Source organism: Clupea harengus, chromosome 2 (genome assembly GCF_900700415.2).
Source record: "Clupea harengus chromosome 2, Ch_v2.0.2, whole genome shotgun sequence".
Classification (NCBI taxonomy): Eukaryota; Metazoa; Chordata; class Actinopteri; order Clupeiformes; family Clupeidae; genus Clupea; species Clupea harengus.
The window spans coordinates 10759077-10782922 of NC_045153.1; the positions used below are offsets into that span (position 1 = coordinate 10759077).

A 23846-nucleotide genomic window follows, 5' to 3' on the forward strand; every position below is an offset into this window, starting at 1 on the left:
TGTCTCTCCAGCCAAGTCACGTTCAGCCAGACACAGAACAGGCTGACACCTCGGAGAAGAACTGCCTTCTGGCCCGTTGGGTCTGCCCCACTTCAGTCTTCCCTGTCCAGACAATGGCCACACATAAAGCCATTTAGACAGAATACTGTGTGAAAATATAGAAAAGTACAGTTTTTTTAAAAGTTATGCACGGCGAGGGACCAGGACAGGGGCAGAGTATGACAGAACAACAAGGGGACGAATCAGAGGACAGAGGAGGACACAGATAGATTATAGCTTTAAATAGAGCAAAACAATACAAAAACAATGGAGAGAATAAAGTACTTAGCGCAACATATGTTCAATTCCCCTGTTTTCAATCATACCGCTGTGCTGAGATGTGGTTAGAAATGAAAACATGGTAAATAACAGCGATTGAAGACAGAGACTCTGAAACACTTCACACCACTTTCCAAATGCATGTAGGCCCAGCGGTACATGCTGTGATATCTCTCAATTGCTCTCATTCTCTAAGCCATGCCTTAGTGTTATGTGATGCATGTTATCACTGCATAATTACCATTATACTAATTATTTTGGAGTACATTAACCCTATACCGTTACAATTTGTGGTTTCAAGAAGTTCCCTTGTCACCACCACAAAACTGCATCGAATCTGTATGAAGATGAAGTGTATTATCTGTTGATTAACACTTCCAAGTCGAGGAAATTTTCTTTCTGGTCTTGTTGTCAATATGCCTTTAAAGCTCTGTGGGTTTTTGTCCCAGAGACATAAAAAGAACAACCCCAGAAACCTTGAATCTATGAATATATACGGTACGAAACTAAAAAAGAATTTAGCACTTTGTCAGGAGAATAGAACAAATCCATCGTTCTGCACATGAACATGGTGCTGTTTCTGTTACTTATTCCCCTCGTTTCTCTGAGTTTGCACAGATCTTTTCCCAGACACCAGAACTAATTTAGTGAAAACGGCCAGAAGAACCTGATCCCTGGCAGCAGACAATGGGCGGCGTTTGAATGGAGGCCTGGCATGAATGAATGAGGGGGTGAATGAATGATTAAAAAAACAGTGTGCTCCCTCTAAACCTCCGAGCAATCAGCTTTAGAATACCTCAAGTTCACACTTTGAGTCTTTCCTCAATGGAAAATCACATAGTTCCCGAGAGTTCCACTGTATCCATGCCAACATGTTTTTCTTTAGTGTTCTCCCCCTCTCTTTCTCTCTCTCTCCACACAACTAAACTGGGCCAATCTGCTTCACTTGTGAGATCTACAGAGCTAACATGCTGCATTCAGAGTAGTTTCCTGCCGTTGGAAATCAAAACGGTTCTCTGTCGCAGTGCAAGGAGTTCATGTTCCGAGAACACCTCATCAGATAATTCAAACTTAATGTATTGAAAAAATGTTCTACATAGATAATGGATAGAGGTGTTGAGCTAAAACATGTTAGACGGACTATGCTCATAACAAACCCTACATTTCATTACATTGCATTACATTAAGTCATTTGGCATTACATTTTAGTCTTTTATCCAAGATGTACTTCCCCTTTCCAAAATCCAAATACAACCTTTCATCTGTTATCCAACCTTCCAACTGTTATGACTACAGAATAGTCATCTCTGAATAATAATGCTACTGGTGTTCATATAACACTTAATTCACTGTGTGCTGTCATGGCATCCACTTTACTTCCCCCCATTCCCACACTCTCATGGCACAGCCAGCCCAGTATCAAGATCTTGTAGATTTAGGTGTGACTAGAGTTTACTTCAGTTAAATAGGTAGAAGCCCAGAAGGATAAGCAGCTTATGGGAAAATATTTCTGTAGAGTGCCTAAATAAGAAAGGCCCTACATAAGAAAACACTACATTGCCCTCAACAGCATCCAACAAGTTACTGTTGAAAGTATACGAAACATCACACTTCTAAAAAAAACATTTAGGGATGTATCTGGTGTTTTTATTTTTATGTTGCAGTGTTTTTATCCGTGGACCCATCACCTAAATCAACATTAGCTGTGTATGTGTGTGTTTACTCTGGTGACATGTCTGTGTGCTGTACAGGAGTGGCTGTGAATGTGATTTGTGAACCCTTTTGCACAGAGGTAAAGCACAAGATTAGCCATTCCTAACCTGCTTAACATGCTCTCGTTCACAGGGTGAATATTCAGCCTTTTACCCACACGCTGAGGCTGACGCTTAACCTTTCAGCAGAGGAGCTTTGAACATTCTATTAAAAGAATGCGTTCATCAACAATTTAAGGCTCTAAAACTCCACGTTCTACTAAGATGGACCCAGATATATTCTTTAGAACGTTTATTCTACAACGTTCTAGACACACTGGTGTGACAGTACCAGCTGAAGGGTTAATAATGTGGCGTAGAACCGAATATCCTATTAGCGAACTAAGTTCCTATAAACTAAGTAGTAACTGCAAGTTCCTGATAATGAACAGAGAATAGGAGTAAATCTGCAGTTGTTTCTACAAATGTGCAACTGTGTCAACACCTGACATCTGTGAATTGATGTGAATACTATGTTTTCCCTAAAAACGGTCATTTTAGTGTTTAGTAACACAAACAGAAGAGTGAAGGTATTACTGTAATTCTGAACGATAGAGGCCATAGCAGGGGTATGTTGACAGGAATGTTCATTCCTAGGGCCTCCTACACATAATGCCTTCCATCAATTGAAGCCCGTTGGGCATTAAAACAACCACACCAGGCCTTAGTGGGACAGGACGATTTGAGTTTATTTGTATTACACAGTTAAAAACACATATAAAATTTGTTCTGCTCATAAAACAAAGGCACAACACGCTTCCACAATCTTAGGTGTGACGACTGGTCTGCATGAATTTATTCGAGAACTGTGTGTGCGCACGTTTTTATGTGTGTGTGTGTGTGCACGTTTTTATTTGTGTGTGTGTGTGTGTGTGTATTTGTGTGATAGCGTGTGTATATGTGTGTGTATTTGTGTGAGTGAGTTTCAAGCATTCCCTATATAAAACACAAGGTCCAAATATACAGTACAGAGGTTAAGTGTCAGAGCAGCATAGCTACCATGCCGCAAAATGAAAACAACTCCAACTGCAGTTCAACGGGACACTTTAATAGTACGTCTCCCTCTCCACCCAACCTGCAAAAGAGAAAACAAGTTCTTACTGACACATGTAAACAACCTGATGTCTTGGAAACAGAAACGGAACTGTGTCAACGTTCTAAACTCCAGAAGCATTGTTTCACTCACCCCCTGGGTTCCGTCTGAGGATGAGCTTCCTCATCTCGTCATAGATGAAGATGAGGAGGGAATAAGGCAGGGCACAGAACCACCAGTTGATCCTACACAGACAAAGAAGCATGAAGATAAATCGCCAGGAAATCCAAAAAGCTCATGAAATTTCACTCATTTATACCAGATGTTGGGAAAAGTGTTTGCCAAGCTCTGTGGATTGCCTGAATGTCAACCTTCACCTTCACGAACACATGACTAAACACACAAATATAGTCTATTATAATTTTGTTTTCTGTTTTAGCTTCATGTATTGAGCCCTGTTAGAATCAAAGGTTTTAAACCTGCAGAATAGCTACACACCTTTAATTGAAATTGAAAAATGATATATAATAATGTATTATAATAATGTAATGTAAGACTTGAATCTACTCTTACTTGAGTGGGTACATTCTGAGGGCGATGTCCATGCCAGGGCAGTAGGAGAGGAAAGCGGCCAAGGCTGTCTCCTCAAACAGGCCGAAGATCAGGATCTTATTTCTAAAGTAGAACAAAAACATGGCTCAGTATCGTCCTTTATGAACATACAATCACAATCACCAACATCAAATAAGAATCAAACATGTAAACATCTCTCTCTCTCTCTCTCTCTCTCTCTCTCTCTCTCTCTCTCTCTCTCTCTCTCTCTCTCTCTCTCTCTCTCTCTCTCCCTCTCTCTCTATATATATACTGTATATCACAATATCGAATCCACTGTCGACACATTGGTGAGATTATTTCTATTGGCTTGTTCACAAGATTGATTGGCCATACTGACTATCACATGTAATTATGTTTGGTGGTTTGGTGCCATACTTCATTCCTTGCTGGAACACAGAGTTTCTCCTGGTCTTGCAGACGATCAGGTCAGCCCACTGCACGATCACAATACTGGAGAAGAATCCTGTGTGGCAAGTGAACTCCACAATCTTCCTCTGCTCATAGGTCTAAACAACAACAAAAACAAAAGCAAATGAAAGTTAAAGACACAAAAACTATGAATTAAACCATGACAGTCATTGTCAAACTTAAAATAAGATATACCTTTATTAATGATCGTAGGGAAATTCAGGTGTAATAGCAAAGTAAAAGGAATAAAGTATAAGAATAAAAAATTAAAATACGAATAAAATATATAAATAAAAATAAATAATATAAGTACAATGCAGCTGGCCCTAGATATTAGATAAAAGTTATTATGTGGGGGGTCAGTCCTCGGTTGTATAGCCTGAAGGCTACTGGCTATTGTCAATCTTAACAACCACATAGACAAATGACATCCTTTCTTAAAGTGAGTGACTGGGTTGGCTACTTTCTTAAAGTGAGTGACTTGTGACTGGGTTGGGTACTTACCCACTGCTGCCCATAGCTATCCTGCAGATCGTTGCAGTTTTTGTTGTCCCAGTCAACACGGATACCCAGTAATGTTGCGGGCAGGAAGCCATTTTCAGCAAGGATGACGAAATACGCGAAGAATCCTGCCAGAGCTTGGATCATACCTGGAGCAAAGCACAGATCACGTTGTCATGGAGATCACCCTTTGGACTAAATGATGCACTGGACTAATCGACTAGACTAATTGAATGTCATATCAATAGTTTCTAAGCTGGTTATGGCATACATTCATTTGTAACAACTTGTTGTTGTTCACTGTGACATAAAATACTTGTTGTTCTCCTTCTGTACAAAACAGTGATATCAACAGGGTGTACCTTCCAAAGGCAGCAAAGTTATCTGATGTTACTATCAACTTGACCTTAGCCCGGCTTACATAGCCAAAGCTAGGTTTATCAACACTAAAGTAGGCTACTGATAATTGAAAAGAAAAAACACTGATCCAGGGACCGTCTCCTCTGACCCCTGTTAAGCGGTGCGTACCAATCTGGCCATATGCTATGCTGATGAGCCTCTCGTTCACCAGTTTGTCAGTCTTGGGGTTCCTGGGTTGCCTCTTCATGATGTCACTCTCAGCAGCCTCATAGGCCAGAGAAATAGCGGGGACCTGGAGGAGGAAATCGGAATGAATGTTTTAAATGCTGTGCTGTGTCTTCCTCATTTGTTATATATACTGTAAGGATATGTGTCCTGCTTATAGCACCTAACACTAAAATCATCTAAGACATACAGGCAAAATATCATCAGCCCTTACCATGTCCGTGCCCAGATCAATGCACAGGATGGTGACCGTGCCGAGGGGCAGAGGGATGTTAGCGATGATGAAGAAGAGGAAGGGAGTGATCTCGGGGATGTTGCTGGTCAGAGTATAGGCGATGGACTTCTTCAGGTTGTCGAAAATCAGACGGCCTAGGGGTAAGAATAGAAATACCATCTCATTTCGATTTTTAGAACAGAAAGCTGGAAGAGGGGCTTTCTCCACCCACTCGAATGCATCAACCCAGTATTGCAGTATCTCTGGGAACAGTGCACCAAATAAAAGAAGAAAAAAATAAATAATTTGCAGTTGGGCAATATGCACTAACATTTTTCACATCACATATTTTCAACTGTATGGATGGTATTGGTATTAGATTACGGTATTAATCATCTACACTTAATATGATTGTATCTTCCCAGTAGCAAAAGCACCAAAAGTATGCATTGCAAAAGTTAAGAAAGAAACATTTCCAAGCGTGAGAAGATCAAGAAAGATTAAGGTTTGAAAACGAATGTTACAATAAAAAAAAAAAAAACACGAGGAGGCCTCTAATTACTAGCACAGTTTACTCATGTTGACATTCTCCGTCTCAAGGGATGTCCTGGTGCACGTCATGACATTTACTATTCATGGAAACATCCTTTACGGTCGATTAAGGAGACATAGTCCAACCACTGTGTAGGGGTCGATTAATGAGACATAGTCCCACCACTGTGTAGGGGTCGATTAAGGAGACATAGTCCAACCACTGCGTAGGGGTGTGTTGAGCTTTCCATTGTTAACAATGACAATCCGGAACACCAGTTGCCAAAAAAACATATTACATTCACTCCATTTCCAAACTGGACATTGTTTGTGAGATCATAAACAGTTCAACTATCACATTGGGCAATTGTATGCAAGAGATTTAGAATACTATGATGTGGAATTTTCTGACGGCCATAATTCTGTTAAATTCATATGCTTTATTTCATGCTTTAAAAAAGGTATGGACGGTATTGCAAAATAGATGCAGTAGCATGACGTAATACTGTAGACAACTATAAAACCGAAATACCGCCCCCCCCTATCCTTTTGGTAATTCAAGAATTCAAGAAATTCATGCTTCCAGCCGACTTGTTTGGACGTGAAACAGCTTCTCTTACAGTAATTAAAGAGATTTGTGCGTAAATCTTTCCAGCAGTAAAAGAGGAATGTGAACTCTCAGCGAGCTGAAACAATATTCTTGAGGTGTTGCTGGTGTTTAAATTAGTCAAGTGATCTTAAGCAAACACCAGCAGTATTACGTTAGATGCGTCATTTTGTTGACCTACTTCTCCCGTGCAGTTCAGTAGATTAGTTTCAAACAGGCTCAAACCCACCTTCTTCCACTCCAGTCACAATGGAGGCAAAGTTGTCATCCAGGAGGATCATGTCAGCCGCCTGCTTGGATACGTCAGAGCCAGAGATGCCCATAGCAACACCGATGTCAGCCTTCTTCAGGGCCGGGGAGTCGTTCACACCATCACCCGTCACCGCCACGATGGCACCCTGCATCCAAAAAAGGAGTGTTAATAATCTCCTGGGGTGGAACTTCAAAAACCTTAAAAAAAGACCTGTCCCTAAAAATATTCTCATAGTTTGACAGCTGAGCTGATAATGGTACACTATGGAAAAGAAAATCTTTAATATTGAATATTGAGGAGATTTGTGTGTGGATCTGGGGGATTATTTAAGAGGACTTTTCCGTTTTTTCCCCTTCCTTTAGTGTGTCATACAGCTTGTTGTGCATGTAAACGGTCTGCAAAGTTACAGAGTGCAAGTTACACGCCAGGTTTCAGCAGATACAGAAACTATAGTTTCCTAAATAAATACATAACATTTCACAACAAACACCAATTACAGCACGTGCAAGTCACCTCATACTGTTAGACCCATAGACATATATCTATGGTTAAGCCCATCCCCGCTGCTAGACCCATTCCCGCTGTGCACATGTGATGGGCGCTGTAAGATGCTTTAGAAGCCTACTGTGGACCCCTCACCTGGCGCTGGCAGCCTTCTACGATGATGAGCTTCTGCTGGGGGGAGGTCCTGGCGAAGACGATCTCGGTGTGGTACTTCAGGATGTCGTCCAGCTGCTCGCAGTACATGTCCTTCAGATCCCCGCCGTGGACCACGCAAGCCTTGGCATCTCTGATCAAAAAAGGAGAACTTGGTTAACAACGATTAAAACTACACTAAGACGATCGTATGGTAAATTGTAATTGTTTGCCATGATACTGAAAACAACATAACAAGATAAATACAGCATCAACAGTGACCCCAGTGGAAATATTAAGTGTATATCACTGCATGTTATACTGAGATGTTTTTCCCTCTATTGGCAAATGGTAGTGGTCTGCATAACACCAGGATACCTGGGGTTAACTTCATTGACAGGAATGTTAAGACGAGCCGCAATGTCCTCCACAGTTTCGTTGCCTTCAGAGATGATGCCCACACCCTTGGCGATGGCCTTTGCAGTGATTGGATGATCTCCCGTCACCATGATAACCTGTGAGACACGACGACGCAGGAGTAAAAAATACTGACCATTGACCTGTTCGCTAAAACATTTGCTAAAAAATAATATTTACCAGCATTTAGTTGCACATTTACAGTGAATGCTGACAGACATCAATCAATACTTTTATAATATATCCAGTCTGCCGGCCTCTCTGGTCTCTCTCTGGAAGCTCTACATTAATGAGGATCACTTCTTAATTGCATTTAATAAAGAGAAACCCATGAAAGAGGCACCTTGATCCCAGCACTCCTGCATTTCCCCACAGCATCGGGCACGGCGGCACGCGGAGGGTCAATCATGGACATGAGTCCCACGAAGCACAGGTTTTCCGTGGGGAAGTTAACCTCTTCGGTGTCAAACTGGAAGCCCTTAGGAAACTGGTCATCAGGCAGGTTCAAGTGACAGAAGCCTGTGAAGAGTGTAGATGAACATTAGGAGAGATTTGTTAAACATCATTGAGCTGGAGAAATCATAGCTTAACAGGATATAATGAATAAAAAGGTTATGGAGAAGCAAAGAAGTGTTCTAAAGCACTTTTTTAAACTTCCATGTTCTCTCTCTCTCTCTCTCTCTCTTACCCAGCACTCTCTCTCCGAGGCCCCCGAGCTCCAGGTAGGCATTCTGGAAGGAGTCTCTCATCTCATCGTCCATCTCCTGCTCCTTGCCCTGGACCATGATGGTGGAGCAGCGGTCCAGGATCCTCTCGGGCGCCCCCTTCATCACCAGCAGGTGGATGGACTCGGTGGCGGCGTTGGGGTTCTTATGAACCGACAGCTGTGGGGAGGATAGAGAGGAGGGTCCATGGAGTATTGCGTGATGACTGTGTCGGGTGTTGGTTGCTACGAACCGGGCTTCGGTTGTTTAATTGAAAATAAATTGGGTGTCCCGTGACAGTCAGGTTACACCATGACGGGCGATTGAGAGTTGGAGTTACACTGAACAGAAGCGTGACAAAACGAATTTTTCATAGTGGGTGTGCGTGCTTGTACCTGATATAACATAGTGGGTGTGCATGCTTGTACCTGATATTAAATAGTGGGTGTGCGTGCTTTTACCTGATATTACATAGTGTGTGTGTGTGCTTGTACCTGATATTACATAGTGGGTGTGTGTGCTTGTACCTGATATTACATAGTGGGTGTGCGTGTTTGTACCTGATATTACATAGTGAGTGTGCGTGCTTGTACCTGATATTACATCGTGAGTTTCGGGGCTTGTACCTGATATTAAATAGTAAGTGTGCGTGCTTGTACCTGATATTTGTTGGTAGAGTTGAAAGGGATCTCTGTGCACTTTGGGTACTTCTGTCTCATTTCTTTGACAGATCCACAGCACAGCTCGATGCACTTCAGCAGAGCCGACTCGGACGCGTCCCCGGCCACGTCCCTCTGTGGGAGAAGTCCGGACACAACTTACAAACCATACAACTGCTAATGCTGTTCACAGTAACAACACCACTACTAATATCATAAACAACGCGTTACCTTCTTAGTAATAATGACGTGAAAACTCTCACACAGATGCAAAGCAACAGGCCAAAAACCACAACCCCAAGGTAAGAAAAAGGATTGCTTAGAGATAGCGTGAGGAGGGGTGTAGTCTTAAAGTGCACGCACATTGAACGGAGGATTGTTTGAAATGAGACTGGCATTTCCCGGCAGGGGACAGACAAGCTGCAGGAATAGGAGCTGTTTTCTTTAGACCTTACAGAGACTCTTGTTATTAAACTGGTAATAACCTGAAGAACCTGCACAAATACAGTTCATATGTTGCGGAATCCTCTAGGGAACTGCTCAATAAGGTGCAGTATCTTCTTAAGTCTCTTAATAATGGCTGTTTTACTCACATACAATATTAGTTTTATAATAACGGTGGTTCATATATCAGTCAACAGGACTCACATACTAGTATCCGCATGTGTTAGGTAAAGATATAGTTAAAAAAAAAACTGCTAAAATATTCTGTTTGATAGTTTGTGATTTAGTTAAACATGGTGCATGGATTACACAGGGGCTGCAGCAGCCATCACAGCTATCTCCTGTAAAATCGTAATGGGAAATGTGCTTGCTATTGATTCTGGAATAGAAAACGGTAGCTGACTCTAGACAGGAAGTTTATGCAGATGCTCTTACAAAGTAATATAAAACTTACAAAAATAAAACATATTTGACATAACAATACAACTAAAAACCATCAATATAAGTCAATATCAATATAACTATTAATATATAACTAGTAATATATGCTGCCATTCTCTCCTTATACTATGGGGGGATGGGCAATAACTCTAAATCAAAATGGCTCTCTACTGGATCAATCACAGATGAGTGACAGATCATAGCCACCAGCTGTGAGGTGTGTTTTCCGGTTACCTTGAGGATGGGAACGTCGGTCTGTTCGGCGAGGAAGACGGCTCGGTTACAGAGCCCAGCGATGCGGGCCAGCGAGCTCCAGGTGGAAGAGCTGCGGTCGAAAGCGGTCCCGGTCTGGTTCTCCGTGGTGTCGGCCTCGTGGATCTGGTTGTCGAACCACATGTGGGCCACCGTCATGCGGTTCTGGGTCAAGGTGCCAGTCTTGTCCGAGCAGATAGTGGAGGTAGAGCCCAGTGTCTCCACGGCTTCAAGGTTCTTCACCAGGCAGTTCTTCTTGGCCATGCGCTTGGCCGTCAAGGTGAGGCATACCTGAGAAAAACAAAGATGTAAGAAGTCTCCTATACAAAAGGTAATTTTACCTACATCTAGCAAAATGGTACTTGCCTGAATATATGTGAGCAAATGTCAGAAATATCCTATACAACTATCCAAAACACTGTGAGCTTAACACCGTGAGTATAACACCATGAGTTTAACACCGTGAGTATAACTCCATGAGTTTAACACCATGAGTTTAACACCGTGCGTATAACACCATGAGTATAACACCGTGAGTATAACTCCATGAGTTTAACACCATGAGTTTAACACCGTGCGTATAACACCATGAGTATAACTCCATGAGTTTAACACCGTGGGTATAACACCACGTTTCCCCACTCACAGTGACGGTGGCAAGCAGTCCCTCGGGCACGTTGGCCACGATGATGCCGATGAGGAAGATGACGGCCTCCAGCCAGGAGTAGCCCAGGATGATGGAGAGGATGAAGAAGGAGATGCCCAGGAAGACGGCCACGCCGGTGATGATGTGGATGAAGTGCTCGATCTCTCTGGAGATGGGCGTCTGGCCCACCTCAAGGCCAGAGGCCAGGGTAGCGATACGGCCCATCACGGTCTTGTCGCCGGTGCTGATGACAATACCGCGGGCAGTTCCTGCACAAACACAGAGGCACGATCAGAAATGATGCCATCATGTATTAACCCATTCAAACATAGGATTTAAGTATGTGTGTTGGGCCCTAATATCTAGCTGTGTGTGTATGTATCATGTTCATGAATGCTATGCATTATTATGAAAAAATAAAGAAACTGAAAAATTGCTTGAATGATGAGGAATAGAGCTAGTAAAACCATTCTCAAACGTTTCAATATTAAACTGGGGAGAAAGCTGGCAAAGACCACTTGTGTGACCTCTTGAAACATAAGACTGGTTTGTTGACTATGATTCTGTTTCGCCATGATTGTTATATTCAGCCATGACTTTTAGCCATCACTCTTCCATGGACTCTGGTTATCGCATGTGACAATGGTCCCTTGGGATGTCTTTTTTTGGGAATCTCCCTAAGACTTAACCTAGTTAAATACGCCTTGAACGGATGAGACAGAGTGCACACTGTGAAAGACTCTACCTTCCACACAGTTGGTGGAGAAAAAGGCAACGTTCCTGGTCTCGAGGGGGTTGTCATTGGAGAAGTCTGGAGATCTCGTCTGCGGTTCAGATTCACCTGTCAGAGAAGAGTTGTCCACCTGAAGGAAATCAATCTCAATCAATCAATCAATCAATCAGTCTCATATCAGTACCACAATAAAGTCTGACAATACCAGACACACATAGCCATTGTTTTTAGAAAAATGTAAATGTGTGTGTGTGTGTGTGCATGTGTTTGTATTATTTATGGCGTACATATTGAACAAGAAGCGTTCCAGTTCTTCCCTTCTATCAACCAGCCCTGTGTAAACCCTGTTCCCCGCCCCGCGTGGGCGCCCTGTGTGTGTGTGTGTGTGTGTGTGTGTGTGTGTGTGTGTGTGTGTGTGTGTGTGTGTGTGTGTGTGTTTGTGTGTGTGTGTGTGTGTGTTTGTGTGTGTGTTTGTGTGTGTGTTTGTATGTGTGTGTGTGTGTGTGTGTGTGTGTGTTTGTGTGTGTGTGTGTGTCCCTTCTTTCAACCAGCCCTGTGTAAACCCTGTTCCCCGCACCGCGTGGGCGCCCTGTGGGTGTGCATCCCTACCTTGCAGCCGTGAGCGGCGATAATGCGCACGTCCGCGGGGATGCGGTCTCCTCCCTTCACCTCCACCAGGTCCCCAACCACCACCTCCTCAGCATTGATCTGCTTCTTCTCTCCGTCCCTCACCACCAGGGCTTGCTGCTCCACACAAACACAGGCACTTGATGGAACATGTGCTCAGTAAATGGTAAATGGACTGCATAAATACTATATATTATATATCATCATATATATATATGTATTAGGCTAGGGTTGTGTTTCACACAAACACAGGCATTTTATGTAACATGTGCTCATCAGCACAATGCTACATGTATTTTTGGACAGGTTGCTACTATATTAGATCAACAGTAGATATGCAAAACTAAGTCCCTTTGGTTTATTGTATGTTGTTCCACTGGTAAAAAAAAAGGATGGACAGAACGTCTTTGGTAGACATACAATAAACTGGAGAAAATCAGTTGGTGAAAACCCATGTTGCTTTCTACATACAATGTGTCTTCATGAATTTCCCAAATCACTGAGAAGCGAGTAAAGACCATAACAGCACTGTAGTACTTGTTTAGGTGTGTTTAAACAGAGAATGGGCTGACCGACCTGTGGAACCATGTTTTTGAAGGAGTCCATGATCTTGGAGCTCTTGGCCTCTTGGTAGTAGGAGAAACAGCCAGTGATGATGACCACAGCAGACAACACGACGCCAAGATACAACTGCAGTGGAGGAGAACTTCTAATTAGCTTGTGGTAATCCAGCAAATATTATGATTTATCATTAACCATTAATGTATGCAAATGTATACATTCGTTTCAAGCTCCATTATACTATGGCATACTGACAGTGTAGTCTGTGCTTTAAATTTAAATGCATTTTGTGTGGGTAACACATTTGTGAGTTTTAGAAAATGTTATTTAACAAAACGTATTAATGATAACTATTTTTTTTTGTTGTTTTGTTTTGTTTTTTCCTCACGTTGTCATTGGCGGGCTCATCCTCCATGGCTGCCTGGATTCCATAGGCCAGGAAGCAGAGAAGGGCTCCGGTCCACAGCAGCATGGAGAAGCCTCCGAACATCTGCTTACAGAACTTCACCCACTCCGGGGTGGTGGGGGGCGGGGTCAGGGCATTGGGCCCGTCACGAATCAGGATCTCCGCAGCCCGCAGATTAGTCAGACCCTGAGAGAGAGAGAGAGAGAGAGAAAGAGAGAGAGAGAGAGAGAGAGAGAGAGAGAGAGAGAGAGGGAGAGAGAGAGAGAGAGAGGCAGTGAGAGAGAGAGAGAAGCAGTGAGAGAGAGAGAGAGGCAGTGAGAGAGAGGGGGGGGAGAGGCAATGAGAGAGAGAGCGAGAGAGAAAGAGAGAGAGAGAGAGGGGGAGAGAGAGGCAGTGAGAGAGAGAGAGAGAGAGAAGGATACTTGTTAAGTAACACCAGAAGAAATGAGACACTCTGGCTCCCTGAGCCTCAAATCTTACAATCTTTCTCTCAGCCAGCTGAACTCATAAACAGGACGGGGCAGTAAAGAAGAGCTCACCTTGCTCAGGTCAGTGCCATATTTACGATGGAGCTCGTCCAGGGTCAGCTTATGATCATCCTAACAAGTGAAGTGAAGAAGAGGATTTTAGACTAAAGAACAGTTCAGTATTACTTTAGACGTATGAAGTTAAAATGCATTGTTGATAACATTGACATTACAGATACATAAATGCAAACAAAAGCACATCTTTTATATTACTTTTTACTTGTGGCAAGACCTTGGAATTATAAGGCTCTAACAGACATTTTGGATAATAAAAGTTATTATAATCGTGTGTTATTGATGCAGAAAAGGAGATTTATTTTCGACCCTTGACCTTTAGGACCCTTCACTTGCAGGAGAGTCCTGCTGACAAAGACTCACCATATCAACTTCCTTTTTCAGCTCATTCATGTCCTTCTCTTTCTTATCCTTCTTTTTCTTCTTCTTCGACTCCCCACCTTGCTCTGACGTCGCCGCCAACTCATACTGGTCACGTCCATCCTACAGAGCAGCAGAAATAAAGCACGTTTACACATCCTGTTTCCCAGAATACACCAGTCACACCTCTGCTCAGGCATAGCAGTTGTAACTAAGGGGCTACAACGTCTTTTGCGACATCCATTTAGAAACATACTGGTGTCATGATTAGGAACACTACCTTAAAGAGAAAGGTCTCAGTGGAAAGGTGTAATGATAAACTCAAAAGAAAAGGTTTTCAAGTGTCTATGGTAATAACAGTTGTATTATTTTGTATTATTATACTGATGGTTAAGAAGTAAAGCCTTCATGCTTTAAATCGTGCATAAAATCCTTTTTATTCTGGCCATGAATGGCTGGGCAAAGTTCCATCAAACTGATTCAGGAGTTACATCATTGAAGGCCAAGTCTCTTGCCAAGACGCTGTCAGATTCACATAGTTCCAGTTCAGGAGCAGGAAAGAAACATCTAATGCACAAACTGCACATGTCCTTAAATTGTGTTCATATTCATAAACCGATGGCCTTAGATATCATCACAGACCCTTTAGTATGTTTTAATTGGGCCTGAATATGAAACAGTGTCACATATTTTTCGTATCCCTAATTATCCTTCAATGATTATTCACATCAAAACAGAGTTTAAGAGGCTAAAATATTTATTCGAGTCACTAGTTAAGGAGAAATGTATGTGCTTTAACCCATTCAAGACCTCATTTTATACATGAATAAACACCCTAATTTCCCTCAAAATAAAGGATATTGAACATGCAGCCTGAAACTCAATGGGTTCTGGTTGGCTACACAGTAAGAACTGAGGCCCCTGTTAATAAAGACTAACATACAAAGCTGCTAAAAGTGCCTGTCAGCAGATTTGTTCCACTACAGGAGCTAAAATAGCACAGGTTCTCACACTACGGTCCCGCTCTGACAATCTGTTGATTTCAACTCAGACTTCAGCTGTCATCTGCTGTGCAAAAGCTCAAACACCCCCGTGTTACTAAACCTCCAGGGCCATTTCCACCTGGTCTTCCAGACAATAGCACCGTCTCAAGTCTGCCACGAACACACCACACACCCCAACACACACACACACACACACACACACACACACACACACACACACACACACACACACACACACACACACACACACACACACACACACACACACACACACACACACACACACACACACACCAGTGAGATACTTGGGGAAAACATCACACACATCACGTGTCTCTGCTCCCTCCACTGTTTTACCGTCCGAGACAAAGAGGCACGGCAGTGAAGGTTATGGCTGGAACATCACCAATCATCCGTCACCTCGGCAAACACCTGAGCCACTGGGGCCTGAGCCAAGTGCCCCTCCCTCTGCAACAGCACAGTCCCACAAAGCCGGAGACTCAGAGACGGATCTGGCCCTGAAACGGCCTTAAATCTGCCGAGTCTGTACCCAATCAGGGCCACACCTGTACCAGATGAGAGCTGCATCCGGAGAGTGCACATCACACCAGTATTAAAATCACTGCACTGGTTTCAACTTGATTTCAAGATTCTCTTACTAGTCTATGAATAAATCCATAGTCATGAACAGACATGCTCTCAAGGTACACACCCAGTAGATCCCTGAGGTCCTCTGGCACTGAACTCCTAACAGTTCCAAAAGCCAGGACAAAGAGACATGGGAAAGCAGCTTTTAGTTTCTATGCCCCCAGCTTTTGGAATACTCTGCCAGAATACCTAAGAATGGCTGAAACGGTGGAAACCTTTGAACATGCACTTAAGACATTAAGACACTTTGATCTCGCTTATCAATCACTGTAACATTGATCTGTTTACTTATCTGTGTCTCTATACAAGTGTTTGTAACCCCACCCCCCAGCAGCTGTCTCTTAGTTTGACGATAACCGCACTGAGCAGTCCTTTACGGTGCCAGTGTGGTCAGTACGTCATTTCCTGTTTATTTATCTCTGAAAAATCTGTGTGTCTTTACAAGTGTTTGTAACCCCCCCCCCCCCCTTTTTCTTACTGTGAGGCGCATTGTGTTACCTCCTGGTATGAAATGCGCCGTACAAATAAAGTTTGATTTGATTTGATTTGATCCACTCCAGACTCTGGCCCATCAGAGAGAAGAGCAGTGAGAGGTGCTGGGGCTGGGTGTGTGTGGGTGTGTATGTGTGTCTGTGTGTGTATGGGGGGGGGGGGGTAGTTTACTCTCATGGTTTATGCAAGAGGCTGGCTTATTTCGGGTGCAAGGCCATTGTAGCTCCTGGGGAAGGGCATGCCACAGGTTTATGCATGACTGGGTGTTTGGGTGTACCAGGGGTGGGGGGTGGGGGTAAATGTTCCCTGACAAGGCGGGCGGCTTTAATGTTGTTGTGTCTGAGGACAACAGGCTGGTCAAAGGCATTTAGTCTCAGAAGCTTCCCAGCGGACACAGTGAAAAAAAAAAAAAAGAACGATAAGCAATATTAATTTGCAGACTATGATGTGTTTCTAATGTCATCCTTAAATCAAATTATTCTGTTGTGGAAAAGTGACTCTTGTCACTTATCATAACTATACTAGTACACACAACAGGAGAAAAATCTCTTTTTGGGTTCATATATTAAGCACTAGCATCAGGCTACTTCGCTTTACACATCACAGACTGAAACACACACAAGCATGTGCACACCCACACACAGGTAGACTAACGCACCCGGCCCTAATTTCTAGGGGTGGGGGAAAAAATCGATTTTTCGATTTCTCTCGATTCTCTCTAGAACGATTCTGTCTCGATTCAGAAAAGTTCATAATCGATTTTTTAATAAAAAAAAAAAAACATTCATTTTGTGTTGAAATGCAAGCTGCATCAATTATTGCATTGTTCATAGAAAGTCATAATTGTGACAAGGACACACTTTTTCTCTAATAAAAAAATTGATCTGTTGATTTTCTTTAATTATCAAACACAAAGTAGGAAGTGATTTGAGACTCAAATGTTTTAAAAATCGAGATGCATCGATAATCGTTTTATCGGTTTAGAATTGATAATCGATAATCGGCTTAGAATCGAGAATCGGTTTAGAATCGAATCGTTGACCTCTGAATCGGAATCGAATCGAATCGTGAGGTGCCAAGAGATTCCCACCCCTACTAATTTCATTGACGGGCAATGAGTAAAGCAACAAGCAAAGTCTGTCATGCGAGAGCTAAAGCTAGCATGTGACATGTGACATCTACTGCATTATCCTCGTACATGCACGTCAAAACACCATCCAACATTCGGGGGGCACAAGGCACCCAAAAACCATGAACCTGGGAACACAAACCGTTACACCTCTGGCTCCTCCATGGGCCTTTGAGGCTAGCCGAGCGAGCCTCAGTTTGAGCCCACCAGTGCCACACATTCCTCAGGATTACCCTCTTAATGCAGACCAGGGTCCGTAACAACAGCCCCACTCAACCAGGGGCTGTGGGGGTCTCTTCCCTGTCACAACATGGCACATACAACTAGCAGGGAAAGGGTGTGTGGGGGGTAATGTGGCAATGCTCCATGGCATTCCTGGCATTACATTGTAAGATGCAAGGGGATAAGGTAAAGGGAATGTGCAGTGAAGGTTTTTGGAGACAACAGAACTTGAAACAGAACTGGCACGGTGGGAAGCTGACTGGATGGATGAGGTTAAAGCAACATTTGTATTTACAACAGTGGTGTGAAAGTGAATTACACAATGCAATGGTAGAGAGAGCCAAATACCAATTCTTACATGATGGGGCTTTAAAGTTAAGGTTAGCTAAACAGTACACGACGCTAAGTTAGCCGAGTAGGTGTTTCCCCATCCAACAAATGTGAAGGGAGGGGACCGCTCCCAGTTACTGAGATGGGCTACAGTCTTCAGAGTTCTTTAGTGCAGACAGAGAAAGCAAGCGTGAAAGAAGCTTTTGCCTATAGTCATCAATTTTCTTGACTCTGGAGACATTTTGTTGAGAAGAGTTAGCTATGGACGCTAGCGGCTTGTGCAGGCAGTTTTCTGCCAACCACTGCAACCAGTGACTGGTGACCACCATTAACATATGGTATATGGTATATATATGTCTATGGTGACCACTCTCTGCTGCTGGGTCCTGCTGGGGAGGTGTGGCCTACTTGGCCATCACAGGTTTTGCATAGGCCTATCGATGAAGAGGTAACCTCTGTGTATGAAATGTGCTACCTAAAAAAAACTTGCCTTGCCTTGAATAGGATTGTAATTAACTTATTTAGATAAGGCTTTTAATGTATTTAAGATACTGATATTGATTCTGAATTGTTGATTTCTTTGTTTAGATAAGGTCCATAAGGTATAGCCTAGGCTGCGTAAGATACTGGTTTTAGACTGAACTGACTCCTTTAAATAGACTTTAATAAACCGTATTCTAGCTTTTGAAAGTTATAACTGGGCTCACAGTCTGCTATTTGACTAAGTCAACCCATAAACTATCTTAGGCTATAACCCACACACATCCTACATGGTATGCAAACTGTAAATTCAACTTAGCAAAACAGCGTTAGAATTTCATGGATTCTGTCGTTCAAAGGTAAACGGCATACAAATGTAAACAAAACCAAAAAAAGCTTCTCATGTTATTTAAAGTAGGCATCGTTGCAAAATGGAAGAATGAAAGGAGAAGAATACATTGTGTACAAATGTAGAGAGGTAAAACGGACTGATAATGCAAAGTGCGTCTACTTGACTGGAAAGAGAGACAGGGTACGGCGCTCCTAAACTTGCTGAGCGACTTGGCGTCACATTATCGTAAAAACCTTCTCAGAAAGGCGGACAGGGTGACAGTATGCAATCGAATAAAATGTAATAATGTATCTAGACTACATACAAAACAAACTTAATGACAATCTCCACCGTCTGACAAATGGGTCCGAACTCCGAATAATTTGGCTTCGTATTCGTAAGAACTTCAAAGTCACTATCTGTGCGTTCACAAATAACGTACCATAGGTCTATTCGGCTTCGGGCACATATCTACAACAGATGCACTTAAATGCGGGGCCAACTAGGAATCAGAGCATGCCCCAAACATTTACCAAATGGGCTCTAATATTGAACAAAGACTGAAATTATTTGAAAACGTTTTGAAAAACAGTATGGTACTTACCCCGACCCCCATATTCACAACGAAATAGTCTCACGTTTGTCTCCACAAAAGTTTTAAAGTTGTGAGTCTTCTAACTCTTACAGACCCGGTCACCACAGCCGACTGGAAGCAAATCGCATCCAAGCCCCTGTCGACCGATGTTGTAACTTCGTATTTATACAGTTTCTTCCATTGTGACGTCGGCGTATGCTCCCTTTGCCATGGTTACACCAAAGCAATTGGAGTGGTCGTCAACAACTCCATGTGTGGTTTTCACCAGAGCCATGAAGGCTACATGCTTTCACTAACCACCAGGAATGGTACCTGGACGTCAATGTTGTGACGCAATTTACCCAGTCAATCGATCGTATCACACTTTTAGATGCTGTGCACAGGTAGCCTATGTGCATTTAGAGGCCACTGGTCTTGAAAACGGCAAGGAACGCCAACGTGTGTTTCGGTGGGAAAAGAACAAAGTTGAACAAAGTGACCCATTTTATGCCCCAACGAAAGCTAGTCTATCGTATTACTTAGCCTCGTCGTATGGGTAGCCAGAGTTAAAGGATACAAATAATTCTCACGCTACAATGATCAACTTTGCACATGCATGAGTTGTCATAGAAACTGTCACCTACATCTTGAGAGTTGTGCTTTTTGAAGCGCCATCTGGTGGGTGTTTAACTCACCTTAATCCGGACATTTGTTTTTGCATAACCTGACAAGTGAAAGTGTGACGGATAGAGAAAGAGAAACACATTTTAAAAGCAGGTTAATCATAAATTCTGACCATCTAATTCTGGCCACTTGCACCATGTTGTAGGCCTATGTGAAGGATTGCCTACTTTATCATTTACTGTGTGTGTGTGTGTCTCTCTCTCTGTGTGTGTGTGTGTGTGTGCGCGCACAGTTTCCCCACCTATTTTCTTCTCTGAAAAGTAATACAAAAATATTTCCTATATCTTTGCAAGCTGATGTCAACAAAGGCTACCATTTAGGTTAGCTTTTTGGAGGTTTCTATAAGTGTTTGGTATAACCTGATCATTTTATTTGTAGCACATTTGTAAACTGATTCAGAGTGGAATTCGTGGTGTACTTGTATCACTAATGGATTAATATAACATGCAGTGCCACTCAAACCAAACAAATCCACTGGGGGTCTGTCAAATTAACAAACCATACACAAACAATTGGTTTGGCAATATTTCTCAAGCAACAAATGCTTCATTGAGTGTCTCACTCTGTGTTAACTCAGTTTGTTTTTGTTTTGTGCTCAGACAAATGTTAGTCAGGTACTATGGAGGGGGGGATTGATCTTCCCATCTTTCCAAGTAGGGGAGAATGGGTCTCAAGACACTGTCCCTGATTGTCAAGTGTAATAGGTAGATCAACAGTAAACAAGGGTATCAGTGGAGGGCTGAACATTGGCCCATTAACCTCAGTGCATCTGATAACGTTGTTTTCACAACAGGCAGCACCTCTAAAATATTCCAGATATTTCATTTCATCCATGCTGAATGTTGCAAGTGATGCGTTGTAAAAAAAAAAAAAATGGAATATGTTTATTTGTGTGCTATAATTTCAGAGGAGCATTTAAATCTGTTTGTTTAAATGCTTCATTCATTTATTTTGATTTGTCAGTCTCCTATTTCTTTAAAAGACACCATGCATCAATGTCCACAGGCCTGACAGAATCTACCGGATCTATTTTCTTTGTTTGATGTTTTTATTATTTATTCATCCTGGCATTTCAGCAAGGATAAAACACACGTAATATGCTGCTACTTTTATACACCCTCACAAGGGATCTCTTTTTCTTTCTTTTCTTTCCTTTTCTTACTTTCTTTCTTTCATTCATTCTTTCTTTTTTTCCTTTCTCCTCCTCTCACTCTCCAGCTCCTCAGGTGAGGAGAGACAAAAAACGGGGTCACGCAATCTAGTGCAAACACAGCCACGAACTGACGTCCTACCTTCAGGCTCTCTATCTCCAGCAGACGGTCTTTGTGAAACCACAGGCACACACTCTTGATAACACGCTGTCCTTGTGTAGACAAAGCCTCGAGGCGGACAGGAGGTCAGCGGCCTCCCTCGCAGGTTCGGCTGAGCAGACAGGTGATTTCAAGTGAGTCCAGAGCATGGACAGAGACAGAGCCGCCATCTTCATGTGTCTGTGGTATGTGTATTTGTGGGCTCATCAGCTGAGATAATGGCTAGATAGAATAGATAGATCCGATAGATCGTGGAAAGTGAATGCACCTGGGAGGATTGTTTACTTTGACAATCGTTGACAAACTTTGACCACACCACCACCACCACAACCACACCACTAGCATGCAAGGCAGCCAGGCAGCTCAGGGAGTTATAACCAAAGAACTGGAATGGATGGAATGAATAGAATGAATGGGAATGAATAGAATGACTTCATTTAACAGTTATGGAATTATTAATATTGAACAATGGTTACATTGTTCCTGGTTACATGACTTCCTATTCCTGTTTTGACCTGGAACATAGGGTCATTATTGGAATGTCTGTTCTACTTATTCTAATGCTGTCGTTCTAACCATCCTAGAGGACGGGATCAGAGCACTGACGCCAATGCACTCTCTACTCTTACCGCACATCATTTTGCTTCACGGTGGTGGTCATAACATAGACACTGCCCCTCTGAAATAGTGTCTTTCTCAAGCGTCCTTCACTGCGAGACCTTTGACCTTTGACCTTTGTGGAGATCCAACCACTAGAGACACCACGCTTTAGAGACGTGACACCGTGTGACATCGTTCCAAGACTGAGGGGGGCAGGTCACTAATGGAGTAGGTCTTTTTATTTATTATAAAAACAAACAATTTTGACCTAACAGCTGGTACGCTTTAAAGTCAGCCTCAGTAGACTTGTAGAGTGCATAATGGACCCTTTTTTATATGGTTTTGAATCTTATTTATTCTTTATGGGGCTTTTGATATAAACTGCCCTTTAGGTGTTGACGTCCAAACAAATGATTATGGTTGATTTACAAATTATTTACAGGGTCCCTATTTTCTTTAGATCAGATAAAGCATCTTCCGTTCTCTGTGATTTGATAGACTTAGCTCTGACTTAACTGTGAACTGGTCCGTCTGCATTGAATGTCCTGAGTGGCTGCTGTGTGTCCAAACTGCACTCGGCTCAAAGCATGGCAAAGAACTGACCAACCCAGTCAACCCAGAGCCAAACACACAGAGAACACTCTCTCACACTGGGACCATTGTGCCTCTGAACCACAGCAGGACACGCCGCGGAGTCGCTTCTTTTCAGAATGAGACAGAAGAAATCTGTGTGTGTGCGTGTGTGTGTGGGTGTGCGTGTGTGTGCACGTATGTTTGTGCGTGTGTATGTGTGTATGTGTGTGTGTGTGTGTGTGTGCACGCTTGTGTGTGTGTGTGTGTGTGTGTGTGTGTGTGTGTGTGTGTGTGTGTGTGTGAGGAGGTGGTGGTGGCAATAGCTATTTACTGCTCTCCAGGAGATTATTGCTTTAGCCACTCAGGTTTCCAGGCAGTGTCTCTCCTTTGCTTGTTCCACCAGCTCCATCTTCTATTATCCCCACATGTCCCCGAGCTGAAACAGTCTGTCACACTGCTCTCATTGTAAACATCCCCTTTGGAAATGCTGCCCAGGCTTGAGACTCAAAGGAAGAGAGGCGTGAGGAGATAGAAAGGGAGAGAGAATGATGGAGTGAGAGAGAGAGAGAGCTAGAGAGAGGTGTGGGGAAAATAGACGGATGAAGACGGAGAGAAGGAACTGACCTAATTGAATTCTTCTCTCACCAGTGACTGCATGTGTGAGTTATTTGTTCTATCTATGTTTGGACCAGACAGAAATAACTAAACAGACTGTCGTTGTTGTTATTTAAATGTCTTTAGATGCTAATGTGTGTGTTTGTGTGTCTCTCTCTCTGTGTGTGTGTGTGTGTGTGTGTGTGTGTGTGTGTGTGTGTGTGTGTGAGTGGGTGCTGACGTGGGTGGAGTGTGGAAACAGTACACACAAACAAAAAGGATCATTTGATCATTATACTTTCACAGTGTGTTCAGTTTCCATGTCAATGGATGAATAAGACAAGCTGCACCCCCATACCCTACACACCCACACCCACACACACACACACACACACACACACACACACACACACACACACACACACACACACACACACACACACACACACACACACACACACACACACACCCCACTCCCACACTATGTCTCACCCACTCTCTCTGTTTCTGTCTTTCTCTGTTTACCCAATTTGTAAACACACACACAGAGAGAGAGAGAGAGAGAGAGAGAGAGAGAGAGAGAGAGAGAGAGAGAAAGAGAGAGGGACAGAGAGGGAGATACACATACGCA

General features: G+C 42.9%; 1 protein-coding gene across 1 annotated transcript; it reads right to left on the bottom strand.

Moving 5' to 3' along the window:
* Positions 1-2733: 2733 nt before the first annotated feature.
* atp1a1b (ATPase Na+/K+ transporting subunit alpha 1b) lies at positions 2734-19648 on the bottom strand. The gene is made up of 22 exons (XM_031582472.2): positions 19485-19648; positions 14248-14367; positions 13882-13941; positions 13325-13528; positions 12952-13065; positions 12358-12492; positions 11761-11878; positions 11016-11284; positions 10352-10660; positions 9233-9367; positions 8558-8753; positions 8213-8388; positions 7831-7967; positions 7456-7606; positions 6793-6961; positions 5426-5580; positions 5155-5278; positions 4630-4775; positions 4093-4223; positions 3676-3777; positions 3256-3347; positions 2734-3144 (listed from the first exon to the last, which is right to left on the bottom strand). The coding sequence occupies exons 1-22, from the start codon at positions 19494-19496 to the stop codon at positions 3116-3118; spliced, it is 3084 nt and encodes a 1027-aa protein (XP_031438332.1). The 5' UTR covers positions 19497-19648; the 3' UTR covers positions 2734-3115.
* Positions 19649-23846: the final 4198 nt, after the last annotated feature.